Here is a 13402-nt window from a genome sequence, read left to right as displayed (position 1 = left end):
AAAATAATTTCAGTTTATCTAGTAGGCCCGCGGTCACTCTGTAGTGATAATGAAATAGCACATTCATGAGTAAACTGAATTTCTCCACCATTTAATACTGCTTTTTCCTAATGATTTTGATAAAGTGAGCAATTTTTACGTGGCAAAGGCACACGCACACACTGCGCATGTGCGGCTATCTGATGTTTGCTTTGGCATCCACTGGTGGTGATGTGAAGAAGGACTAACGGCACAGTCGTATTCGTCTTCGAAAGAAAGTCACAAAAGAGAGTCGTCGTTATATGCTCTTTACTATTTTAGGGCTTGGCAAAACCTTGTTTTGTTTATTTTTCACCTGAATTTACGCAGAAAAACAAGCTAACACGGGATTGGAAAAGACAAGCTATCGCAAGCTAGGAGCTCTCGCTTTAGCCCTCCCAGCTATTCCCACATTTGCTAGCTGCTGCCAACAAGCAAATGCGTTTGTGTTCTAGCAGCAGAGCAAAGTTTGTATTCATGGGCCGTCGGAATGCCACATTTTAGACGGTTATCTCGAAAAAGTGCCTAACCTACTCGAGATGAGCTAAATTGATGTTTGGATACAAAGCGGTTCCGCTGACTCAACAACCGCAGAGGAGGTAAGTATTATACGTGTGTCATGCAAAAAATATGTAACATGTATTTTAAAGTCACAAATTATTTATTAACGTATTAATGATCCAAGTGAAGATAAGCAGTTCCGATAATGGCAGGAGGGACAATTGTTTTTTTTCTCGAGCCAGTGTTTGTTCTCAATGCATTTGAACATAATTTGAGAAATAAAATGACACGAGAGTGAGAGAGGCAGCCCACTCGCCTGCAGACATATGTTGACCTGTCACAAATACTACTGATGAGTAGAACGTTCCAGCCTCGCAATATGTAATGACTTGGGCATTTTCCGGTCAATGCACAGTAGGACAGTATTGAACCTAATTAAGACATCAATTTACATTCTAATCAATGTAAAACCATATTAGCTTTCTGTCTGTTTTATTTATTATGAACAAATCATCAGTCCTGAATTGGTAAATGTTCGTGCAAACTTGTAGTATGTTCAAAACAGTAGCGTTTGGAGCCAAGGGGGGCACAGGCCCCAGGCAACCACCAGCAGGGAGCATCTTCATTGAGCATTTGATCAAAAATGAGTACTTAGCTTTAGATACAGTGCAACCAAATGGCTCTTCAGGCTTACATGCCTTTGTGGACATTGTGCACGTTGAAAGTGTCAGGAATTAATTGTGATTGATTAATCAGGACCTAATCATTAATCAGCAGAGTGATTTCGTCATTCAAATTCAGCATAATTAGAGATGCAAACATGTCATGACAGCAGGTTCTGCGTCCACAGCGACGTTTCGGGTAATTGGTAGTGATTCTGCCATACGATGGATTGATAATGAAATTTGTTGCCAAGATATTCAATTAGCAATTTGATTCAAAATTGATTCATTGCTACAGCTCTGATATATTTAATAATTTATTTGTATTTGTTTGTATGATGGCCAGTCAAAATGTGTCTTTATGTGAGCTTGTCCGAGGATAGGTGTTAGGTTCTACAGTAAAAGGTGCGAGTCGGTGAGTTTGCGAATGGTCAGGCCCTAGTGGTGGGCGATATGGCAAAAATGTCATATTGCAATTTAAAAAAAAAAAAATCACAATCATGATTTTTTTTGGGGGGACAAATTTGCAGTTATGACCATTTTACTGTCAAACCTAAACATATTTAAAATGAATATAAAACCCTAAAAGAAAAAAAATACATTAAGGCAACTTTGAACAGGTTTTTATTTAAATTGTGCATTTGTTTAGCAAAATGTGCAGTGATGGTAAACATAAAAGGTAAAATAATGTAAAAATAAAAACATGTGGCACTTTTGTAACAAAAATTAAATGCACAAATTGTAGTAATGGAAAATGAAGTGTAATTGCACATCCACTCCAGTAGTTGGCGGTTGTGCTGTCATTGCACATTGTGCACAGCGACTATTAACTCTAAGGTGCTGGTTTGTTTTGCAACGAAAATACTATTATTTACAGTTGCGGCGGAGCGTGGGTGGTGGGGTCGGGTCGCAAATTGTTTTCTTCTTGATGGGGGGGGTATAACAGAAAATAATTGAGAAGCACTGAGGAATAAATAAAAAAAATATTCCAAGTGGTTTATGAAGATTGTTTCATCTATTTCACCAAATAGTTTATTTTAATGCGTCAAATAAAAGTGCAACCCTACGTTATTAGTTCTTTGCTCTTAAAGTGCAACAATTTAGAACAAATATTGAAATTTAGCACCTACTACCTGAGTGAACAATACAGCTACTTTAGAACAAATTGTGTTCAGACATTTTCAAGCTTTAATCTCGTACAGTAAAAGGAGATGCATTATATGAAGGATTACAGTCACACATTTTTAGCCAGGAACACTAATTTGTCAATTTTATCTGGCTTGAGAGTAGCCTTTTGGCAAGTTACTATGTTGCCACCAGTGCTGGAGATTTGTTCTGTGGGAGCACTAGTGGCGGGGATGCACAGATACTTTCGAGCTAATTGGCTGACTCTCGGAAAGTTTCCTTCGTGGAGTCTCCACCATTCAAGAGGATCCATTTTACCGTCTGCATTTGGTGTGGACAGGTAAGCCTTCAGTTCCTCATCTATTGCCTCTCTTAGAGTTGGGAGGGCAGACATGGTGGCAGTTACAGATACATCACCTGAGATTTTTAAAAAGTCGGCTAAAGTTTTCTTCTTTGCTTTCTTTGGTGGACTTTGTATCTCAGAACTCTGTGATGTGGATGGAGGCTGATTGTGTGCTTGTGCATCAAGGATGGACTCCAGCTCAGACACGGCTCTGGCTTTTACTCCCTGTTTCCTGTCACTGTCAATGTATTGGGATTTGAACCTGGGATCAAGAAGAGATGCCATGTCCAGCAGGGCGTCAGTGGCGGGATCCTGGTATTTTTCTGTGATGTAGTTGAGGATGGTTGTCTTCATCGTGTTTGTTAGCTCATTGTCCTCATTGTCCAGTTTAAGGAGGTTAACCTTCAGCAGGTGCAGGACTGCCTTGACATAAGAGACACTCATATATTCCTCCCCTGAAAGTGCATCTGTGAAATCTCTCAGTGGACAAAGGGCCTTCTTTATGGCCTCCATTACATCAATATCTTGCCATGGTGGCACCAAGTGCCAGGTCTTCTTGTCGTCCTTCAGGACGTGAAAAATTGCCTTTTTTTGCTCCAACACTCTCTCAATCATGGCAAGTTTGGAGCCCCATTGGGTTGGCGACTCTGTGATGAGTTTTTGTTGAGGTAGATTCATTTCAGTTTGAGCTTGACTCAAATCCATTTTCTTCTGCCAGCTGCAGGAGAATGCACTCACCACTTTCTTGCAAACAGAAACTGCACGCGATACATGAGGATTGTTGGAACTTTTTGCTGAAAGAAGAACACAGTACATTAACCACCACATGTATTGATTAAATTAAACTAAAATCAGGTTAAATACATGGTGTCATTGACTATTGTTTTTTTGAAACAGTCTATCCAAATTATTGTGATTACTCTCATGCTATATTTTCCACAAAGTTAACATAAAACATTTTGCATGTTTTTAAATCATAGGCTCGTGTAAAACATGACATTATATAGACTCATACAGTTTTCAGTGTTCTTATCCATCCATCCTAAGCCATTTATCCTCACGAGGGGCGCGAGCGTTGTTTTAATCAAAGCTCGTTTCATCATAGACTAGCAAAATAAATTACTATTTTGTGTTCTTAATTTGAGTTATTTGATAAATAAAATGTCATTTTAAGATGCAGCAATGCATCAATAACTAATGCTATTACTGCTCGTATTAAGATGCTAAGATTTTTACGTGATCGAGTAATAAATATTTGGCCCATTTTTTGCTTTATCACTTCATTTATTTATTCATTCATTTACAGTTCACTTACCAACGGCCAGGTGCAGTCCATGCCCAAAACATGGCAGAGTAGTCCAATTGTTGAGTTCCAAAGCCTTCACCATGGTAGGCCCACTGACTGTGGTCATGCAGGTCATATTTTCCTCTTTCAGTCCCCAGCACTGAAGAACATCCCTCAGTCCTTGCGCTATGAGCTCCCCGTTGTGATCTTCGGGAAAGCACGTCGTTTGGAGAGTCGCACTACAGAGTTTCCAATTGTGAACATAATGAATCGTCAAGCTTACATAAGGCTCCGAAGTGCGACTGAACCATAGATCACTTGATGTTGCAAAAAAACGGACGTTCTGAACTTGGCGTTCAAGCTTTTCACGGCATTCGGAGTACAGGCGTGGAATGGCAGTGCGAGAGAAATATTTACGGCTGGGCAGCTCATAACGCGGGTCTATTACTTGGAATAGTCTTTTAAACCCCTCGTTTTCCACTGTTTTAACAGGAATTGTGTCTTTAGCAAGGTAAAAAGTCACTGCCTCGGTTACTTCGTTCCATCGCTTGCTTGTTCTTTCGTATGGCGCGTCCTTGTGAAATGACTGCGGTACCGTTGGTTGTGTTAGCATGAAGCTAGCGCCCGCCTCTTGGAGCCATGTGTCCGATCTCCGTGTGATTTGGCTGTTGGCGTAGTGGTTTGGGTGCTGTCTCCGCAAGTGATTAAAAAGGTTCGTCGTGTTGCCACCCGATGCCCGAACGCAGTCTCTGCAAACTTTGCAAATGACTTTGCTTTGCGCCTTGTCCTCTGGGGAAAAACCAAACCAAATCCACACTGTTGATGTGGAGTTTCTTTTAGGGACCAACTCGGTTTCGTGGTGACTTTCAGCCATTGCTTCCTGCAATACAAACAAGCAGGGACGCGGGAGTGTGACGTAATGTGCACTGGTCGTGCTGTGATTGGTTGGTTGGAGACGCGTCTGCCGCTCGGAACCGCCGTAGAGTGAAGCTGTATAGCACATGCGCTATAGACGATCTTGCAATATTTCGTTCTTTATGAGATCGTCTACACGTCGAAGTCCTTAAAATCTAATTTCGTCTTATCCCCCACTACTGGGTCAGTCGTAAATTAATGTGGGTTCAGCACAAAAATAAATAACTGACCACAGTGAATCTTTACTCTCGTAATGTCGCAGGAGCTGTGCAATAGAAAAAATATAACCACACTACTTGTTTTTCAACATGACTAATTTGCAATGCTTTATTGTCACACCTTGACAAAAATATGTTGCTGCCCTGAGTTGGTTTATACAGTTTCTACTTATTAATAGCAAGGACAATTCCAATGTGTTCCATGTGCTGTCTGAGTCATCCTTACACGAATTTATGCCAACCTTCTTAGCTGGTGCTGAGAGGAGGCAGAGAGTCGTTTTTTCAGTCACTGATTAGATCATTGCATTCCCGGAATTAACACTGACGTACTGTAGATGAAGGTGGAGCAACACGGCATCCATTATTTATTTAGAAGGTATTGCTTTGTAACTTTGTTATCCATGTCACAACTAACTTGTTTTGTAACCTCTTACAAGAAAGAAATGCTAGATTATTTAGGATACAGAATACAACCGATTCCTTCCAAGTCCTGTGGGACGGAAGCTGTTCCTGAACCATGGTCAAAGGAAGTAAAGCTTTGAGGAATATAATGCTCGCAGTCTTTTTTTTTTTATCCGAAAGTGGAATTCATTACTCTGTGTGTATTTGGGTTGAGTTGTCAAGCAAGTGAAACACACAACAACTTTTTAAGATACCATGACATTATTGATTGTCTTGGTTAAAATATTCCTTTTTCCTCCTTTCTTCAAACAGATGAGTCAGCTTTGGAGGCGAGACATTCCTTTGTCAGAGAGGCTGGCGAATGATTCTCCATCAGGCTTTGCCCCCAGGGCCCCTGCCACCATGCCCCCTCGGGGCTCAAACTCCTCCTTCATACCAGAAGCCCCAGAGGTCACCCCGGAGCAGCCCATTTTCCTCATGACCTCTACTGCCCAAACGATATCAGGTTTTTTTGTTTGGACGGCACTCCTGATCACATGTCATCAGGTGAAGACAGTTCCATGTTATTACCACGTTTCTTTTTTCACTGCCAGTATGCATGGTATTGATCTGATTTGTGCCCTGTTTCCTCTAAACATGATACTCTTTTTGGTGCATTTCGCCAACACCCAGTAGGGGTAACGTGCCTTTTACAGAGGAATGGGTTCTCACTTAACCATGTAGGCAATATTTGTAAAGTCCTGCATTGTTCTTGTTTGCAATAGGAGACTCCTCACATGTGTGCTGTCATACAATCTTGTCACTGAGGTCCACAGAAAATGTATGGCTTTGTTTGTGCATTGAAATGCAACGGTCAACTGTATGGAACCTTCTATTGACAGACGTGTACCTCTGCAAAGTCCCATCACTAGGGGTAAAAATCTGAAAGACTTTATAGAAAACTTATTTATTATAGTTGTACCCCCTCCACATGCTATAAATACATTTAAACTCATTAAAACTTATTATGACACACTTTTCTTTAAGTATAGCTTAGAACCTGTCCTCGCCCTCTTGCTCAAACAGTTCTCCAAATAAGAAGCCAAGTGTGCTTGCTTCACACACTACAAACAATAATTTTATCTTACAAAAGTCCATTAGCTTAATGCTGCATTTGACAAGTGTGATTCCTCTCACGTTACAGAAATGTTAAGTAACATCTCCCTTAAGGCAACTGGTTCATCCGTGCAATTGTTCTCTGAGCTGATGCAGCTCGTGTAGAGGTTTAGTGTTTTCTTTCTCTCAGGCAGCAAGGTGAGTGATGTTGGGTCTGCTCCTCTAGCTATCAGCCCTGTGTGAGCAGTGTAGTGTTACTCAGGTAGATTGTGAGTTGACCTTTTTTTTTTTTAAACAAAGGTGTGTGTCTGTTTACACTCCAGGAAAAGTGATAGGTGGAACATTGTGCAGTTTGAAAGGAGACTGATGGCTGAGACGTTATGGTCCGCCCAGTTCTTCCTGCTGTCCGCTCATTTGAATAGACGTGATGAAAGCCAAGTAACAGTTCCCCAAAACAACCAACCTTGCACACACACAGACAACCACCGTGTGCTTGCACAACACAAACTTTCACATAAACATGTCTCTAACATTCAACTTAAGCAAATATTTTCTGTTGTCATGTGACTGAGCCGCACAAAGTAGAGCTAAATTAATGGTGAATGACAGTGAATATTTTATTTGTTCCTCTTGTGCTTCTGGTTTGATGTGATTGAAGATTCCCCTCTTTCATTCTCATTGTGAAAGATTTAATTTCACATTGGCTTGTGCCAGGTATCATGTTGTAGTCTTCTGCAAATGATTTATAATGCAGCACTGTGAGCATGCACAACAAGTTGCAGTTTAGATCTTTTTCATCAAATAAATGCTCCGACTGAATGTTTTGCTTTCACTTTCTCACCTGTGTTCACTAGCATGCTGACAAACCGAGACCTTTCAAACATTTCTTCTTATTGTTCAGCGAAATGTATGAATTAAACCTCAAACATTAGTTGGTGCTAATAATCTCTTAAGGCTATTAAAGTCATCTTGTATGCAATTACAAATTGTGTGACTGACTCAACTACGTGCAAATGCATTGCTCATTACAATGTCTTAAATGTCTCGCATTATGGAACCTAATAAAGTTGACCTCTTTGTTTCCGCAGATCTACATGCACCTACGTTACTACAGCTCTCCCAATGAGCAGAGGCATATCGTGAGGATTCTCTTCATTGTCCCCATCTATGCCTTTGACTCCTGGCTCAGCCTTCTATTCTTTACCAATGAGGAGTACTACGTCTACTTTGACACAGTTAGAGATTGCTACGAAGGTGAGTGGACAAAGGAGTGAGCCTTGAGCTGATAAACAACGTTGTTCTGCTATCAGACTGGATAATATGGCGCCATAGTCGCCACAGAGATGAGTCAATGTTGTCCATCAGAGAAAGTATAAATTGTGACATCGCAGTCATATAATAAATGATGTTGACAAAGACCTCAACCTTCATTATGATATCTGCGGCCTGTTGAAGATTACTGTACAGGAAAGGGCTAACTTGTTTCCTAGCAACCAATCCACTGAAAGGCAGTGAGGCAAGAAAAAAAAATGTAAGCGTGTCAGCCTTTTGTGTCTCTACTTTCTCAAAAATTTCTACACGTACATGCAGAATTTGAGAATGAAGTTGTGATGTCACCCCTTCTTGTTTTCAATGTTTTGCAGTCAAGTGTGCTTCTTTTTAGTTTCAACTACATTGATTGACCAAAGTCCAGTAAGAGCTGCATCATTCAGTATGCTTTGTGTACACATTAGGTTATGTTATCTCATGTTCATATACTCAATTCTTCTTCCTGTTTAATTTTTTTAGAAAAACTAATCCAAGTAAGCCAAAATGTTTCATAACATTTTCCCTTACGGGGGTAAAAAAACAATTTCAGTTGCCAGTCTGTTTGAACACAGGTTGAATTGTTTTCCTCCTGCAAATGAAAAGCAGCAGAATCTGATTTGGCGGAGTGCTTGAGCCTCCACAAATTTGATTAAAACGGGTCAACTGATGCTAGTGTCATGTATTGATACTGGTGTAGCGGCTGCTTCGCAGTTGTGTTAATATGATCGTCTGGACCTCATCAGCCGCTTTCCGAAATTCATGGTGCCTTGGCCACTCCATTGCGAATGTCACGTTTCTATTAAAAATAATCAAGATGGGATGAACTTAATGTACTATTATTGTAAGGTTTATACTCACTATAATCAGCTTTTGTGGAAACTGCAAACACACCCTTAAAGTGAAATTGAATAACTTTCTGTGACACCACAGATGATCTCTTATGACACACTGGTGTGGAATCTCTGCTTGTAAAACTGTCATTTTTTTCCCTGCGCTCTCTACAGCCTTCGTCATCTACAACTTCCTCAGTCTGTGTTATGAATATCTGGGCGGCGAGAGTGCCATCATGGCGGAAATCAGAGGAAAGCCCATTGAGTAAGTATTGTTTGTCACTGCTAACAAGCACTGTACTCTGCATATGCATGTCCACCCATGTTTGACCTCTACGACCTTTCACTTCACTTCAGGTCAAGCTGTTTGTATGGGACTTGTTGTCTGTGGGGTAAGACCTACTCCATTGGCTTCCTCAGGTTCTGCAAACAGGTACAAATGAAATCTCAAGTGTGTTCATACTGTATGCATACACACACACTTCACTTTGACTCTTTTTCTTCCCCAAGGCCACTCTGCAGTTCTGTGTGGTCAAACCACTAATGGCCGTCATCACTGTCATTCTTCAGGCCTTTGGAAAATACAAAGATGGAGATTTCAAGTATGTTTCCACAACATCTTACTAAAAGTCATTTCATCGATCACAGCTAATGACACAGTGGTTATTGACCAGGTCACGCTATTTCAATGTTGTATTCCAAATGATTGCTTTTCTTCCAGTGTGGCAAGCGGCTACTTGTACGTGACCATCATCTACAACATCTCAGTCAGTCTGTCTCTGTATGCGCTCTTCCTCTTCTACTTTGCCACAAGAGAGTTACTTGTGCCCTACAGCCCCGTGCTGAAGTTCTTCATGGTCAAGTCTGTCATCTTCCTTTCCTTCTGGCAAGGTAAGAAGACCACAACTTCACATCACGCTAGCGCAGCTGCTAATGGAGACTGCATAGTGGCAGCTTGATTTACGGGTTTTGTTTGTTCAGCGAGCAATCTTCGAATTTAATTTACTTATTTGTCAAAACAATTTTCCCCATTGAAATTAAATGCAATGTTATGAGTCTTTTCCAGCCCCCCCCAAACACCTCAATTTTTTGTTGCTTTTTTAATATAAAAAAATTTCAAAACTGGAAGTGGGTGTGGCCTATTTAATTGACATCACAAGTTGGAGTCGGTTACCTGGATTATTTCAGTCTTGAGTGTCTGGGCATAAGAGAGCAGCGCTTAACGAGTTTTCTCATTTTGTCACGTGTCTTTCCTTCTCTGTCAATTCAGGAATGTTGCTGGCCATCCTTGAGAAGTGTGGTGCCATCCCACAAATAAACTCTGCGGACTTTTCTGTGGGTGAGGGAACTGTTGCTGCTGGTTACCAGAACTTCATCATCTGCATCGAGATGTTCTTCGCTGCCGTTGCTCTGCGCCATGCCTTCACCTACAAAGTCTACATGGACAAAAGACTGGATTCATACGGTAATTGAATTTTGTATGTTTAAAGTTGATAATTCCTTCTACTGTGAGTCTATTTTACTTTTTTTTTTCTTGCTCTTTTTTTCCTCTTCTGTCTGTCCTTGACTTGTCTGAATTCAATATTTCTATGTGTCCTTTTTCTTCCTTGCTATGCTGCATTTAAAGGCTCATTTCCAATCTATGGACAGTACGGTAGGTGTGATCTTAGCTTTGTTCCCTTATGTTCGTCCTTGTCAAAGTGTTTTGTTCTGAGGAGCGTTACGTAATATCTTGACTATGAGTTCATTTTCTCCTTTTTTTATTATTATGGTTTATATGTTAATTTCATTTCCCATTGTTTATTTGTTGAATAGTCCTCACATGTTTGGCATCAACATCGGTATTTCCATCCAGCACCAGTGGCTACTTCTCCAACAGGCCACGTGGTGGACTTCAATCGAAAATTCAATAAACCCCAATACACAAGACGGTTTCAAATAAGCTGAAAGGCTTCTTGAAGAATTGAATTGAAAGAAATCAAAAGTGAAGTCACATAGAATTCACACACTCACTCCAGAATCCAAAATAGTTTGCTCCTGTCATCTTACATCATCGTACTGTTTTGAGTTGCAACTGGCTGTTAGGTAGCCCACAGATCCTCGCTTGCAAAATAGAGGAATCTCTGTCTTGCTAACAGATTTTGCATGTGTGAGGCATTCATTCCCATGCCTCATTTTTGTCAGCGCACACACACTGCTGATAGCATAAATTGTTACTTACCGCAACAACATATAACCATGACCACCATCATTTTACTTTTTTATCCGTTTGACCAACCTGCAGGTCTACACTCAACTGACAATCTTGTCTGTTGATCCAGTCATGTTATCATTTTGATTAGCAAATAGTTGGAATGCGTCACCTACATTTCAAATGGACACTAAAGTCTATCTTAAAGGAGATTCATACTATTTCAGTTTATGCACCTTTTAATTTCCCCCCTCCTCTATGCTCCTCATTGATAGTTAAATTTCATCTTCCCTCAACTCTAGGCCGCTGCGCACCAATGAAGAGCATCTCCAGCAGCCTGAAGGAGACCATGAATCCGGGGGACATGGTGCAAGACGCCATCCATAACTTCTCGCCAGCTTATCAGCAGTATACCCAGCAGTCCACATTGGAGCGAGGTGGAGGCCCAGCTCTCTCTCGCAGCCACAGTAACCTCAGCACCAGAGGGGACAATGAGAAGACACTGCTGCTCAGCTCTGACGATGAGTTCTGAGACTTGATGACATCCTCTCGAGTTTCCCTTTACTCTTGTAGCCCTTAATTCAGAAGCCATGGCCGGCAGTTACATGTCTGGTTTTTGAGCTAGTGAGAGCATGGAAAATATTATATATAATTGAGGAAAGAGTTGGGGTATTTCTATAATATGTTAATTGGATGGCAACGTTGTGGCTTTTATTATTAACACCGTAGAGGCCATTATAGCCTGGAATCTGTATTTGCAATTTGTTTGATTCGCTATATGGCTCCATATAGCTTCCTGATACTGCACTTTAAACCCCACAGCTAAAGCTAGATGAAAGCTACTGTAAGTATATTGAGCTGGAGCGACAAGTGCCATCGTTTATTGACTTGTGGTAGCTTTTGTCATGTTTATTCTTGATTCTAACTTGTGCCCAAACCTTGCCAAATAGTGACGGTAGGAAAATGTGCTTCAATTAATAACGCACTGACAGTTTTTTTTTTTTGTGAATCAGTGATTCAAGGCTTTATGTCAACATATAAAAATGTCAGAAAATATTCCCACATAAACCCTTGGACGTATGGTTTAGTTTTGGTCCAGAAATGGCACATGGCACTTGTTTTATATGAAAAAATAAATCAACAGTGTCATGGCGTGACTGAAGCTGATGGCCTGCTAATATTTGTGAATCACCAAGGGATGTGATTTATGAGAGATTTTAGTGGGCCAGGAAGACTGACAGAAGGACAACGCCCACACAGATTAGTGAATATGCATCACGGCCCAGCTGTGGTATGCACTGGATTGTAATCCCACAATTAAGGTCACTGCATGCATTCCAGATCAAGGCAGCCTTGGCACCAACTTTCTAAGGCAGCATTGAGTCAGGAGGTTGGTTATGACAGACAAAGACATGAAATAAAATGGAATTCTTGCTTTTATGATTCAGAGATGCTGTGCAAAAAGGAAATGGAAGAGCCTCATGTCAGTAAATCTTGGGAGGCGTCTGGAGCTAACCCATACTATTGCTGTTATTATTTCAAGACAGAACATGGTCCGTGTTTTTAGTAGACTTTTGTTAATATGGTGCTGTTAAATTTGTGTTTTTGCGGCAGCCAGTAGTTTGTGATCTTAAATGTTTGATGGAGCACGGCAGTAAACTCCCAATGTTGCCTCTAAATAACAGTTGCGTGTTGTGGCAAATGCAAAACGGTGTGTCGAATGTAGGTAAAGTGACCAGAGCCAAAGTAAATTCCAAATTAATGTGCAGGCAATGGGCAGTGGACACAAATGCCATTTTCCGGCCGCGACGACTATTCCAGTTGCATTTCTGCCAACCTCAGGTCTGCAATGATTAATAAATCATTTATCCAGCCTTTCATTTAATCTTAGTGCTCTTCAATCATCTTAATACAATTTTAGGATGCCATAATTAAATTGGATATATTACATTAAGGCGCATTCCGGAAAGAAAAGAATGTTGTGAATAACAGTTGAAGCACTGAAAAAGATTTCATGATTATGACTTTAATGGCATTGCTTCATATAGTGGTATGTTTTACTATTTTAATTTTTATACATTCCTGTTATGTTTCTGCTGTATACTTTTTATCTGTATATTGTTGGTGTTATATACCTTTTTGCTGTTGAATTTTGTTAGTGTTTAAAGGGAAATAAAAACGTTTTGACAAAAGTATTTTTCCTCGTTTTGAAACCATACCACCACCACCACCACACGATACACTGTTAAATCATTATGAAGAACACAAGAAACTCGCAGTTCTAGTTTTTGAAAACAATCTTCTTGATTGTATTACAAGGAGACACAACCATACAGCCCTTTATCACGATAGTACATATTTGGCAGGTCCAAAAAGCACAAACCCGTTTCCTAAATTTTGTGACGAAATGATGACATTGTATCTATTGTTTAAAATAAACACTTGAACTACGATTATGTTGGTTTTAGGTGGTTAAAAAACACAATCAGGTGGAGAACAACAAACGTGT

The 13402-nt window shown here is 40.4% G+C and overlaps 2 protein-coding genes across 3 annotated transcripts; one reads left to right on the top strand and one right to left on the bottom strand.

Moving 5' to 3' along the window:
• Positions 1-166: 166 nt before the first annotated feature.
• Positions 167-11983, top strand: LOC148322852 (transmembrane protein 184B-like). 2 transcript variants are annotated; one of them, XM_088317618.1, is made up of 10 exons: positions 167-617; positions 5782-6015; positions 7653-7818; positions 8877-8967; positions 9060-9135; positions 9213-9304; positions 9424-9593; positions 9973-10167; positions 10330-10356; positions 11196-11983. In XM_088317618.1, exons 2-10 carry the CDS (start codon positions 5782-5784, stop codon positions 11423-11425), a joined length of 1281 nt encoding a protein of 426 aa, XP_088173744.1. In that variant the 5' UTR covers positions 167-617; the 3' UTR covers positions 11426-11983. The 2 variants fall into 2 exon arrangements, with proteins under 2 accessions (XP_088173744.1, XP_088173745.1); XM_088317619.1 differs by lacking the exon at positions 10330-10356.
• Positions 1789-4937, bottom strand: LOC148322853 (E3 SUMO-protein ligase ZBED1-like). The gene is made up of 2 exons (XM_088317292.1): positions 3965-4937; positions 1789-3443 (listed from the first exon to the last, which is right to left on the bottom strand). Exons 1-2 carry the CDS (start codon positions 4935-4937, stop codon positions 2416-2418), a joined length of 2001 nt encoding a protein of 666 aa, XP_088173418.1. The 3' UTR covers positions 1789-2415.
• Positions 11984-13402: the final 1419 nt, after the last annotated feature.

This window comes from Idiotropiscis lumnitzeri, chromosome 15, assembly GCF_059441095.1.
Source record: "Idiotropiscis lumnitzeri isolate Australia: NSW breed Sydney's pygmy pipehorse chromosome 15, RoL_Ilum_1.0, whole genome shotgun sequence".
NCBI lineage: Eukaryota > Metazoa > Chordata > Actinopteri > Syngnathiformes > Syngnathidae > Idiotropiscis > Idiotropiscis lumnitzeri.
This window is presented reverse-complemented; position numbering and strand designations above follow the sequence as displayed.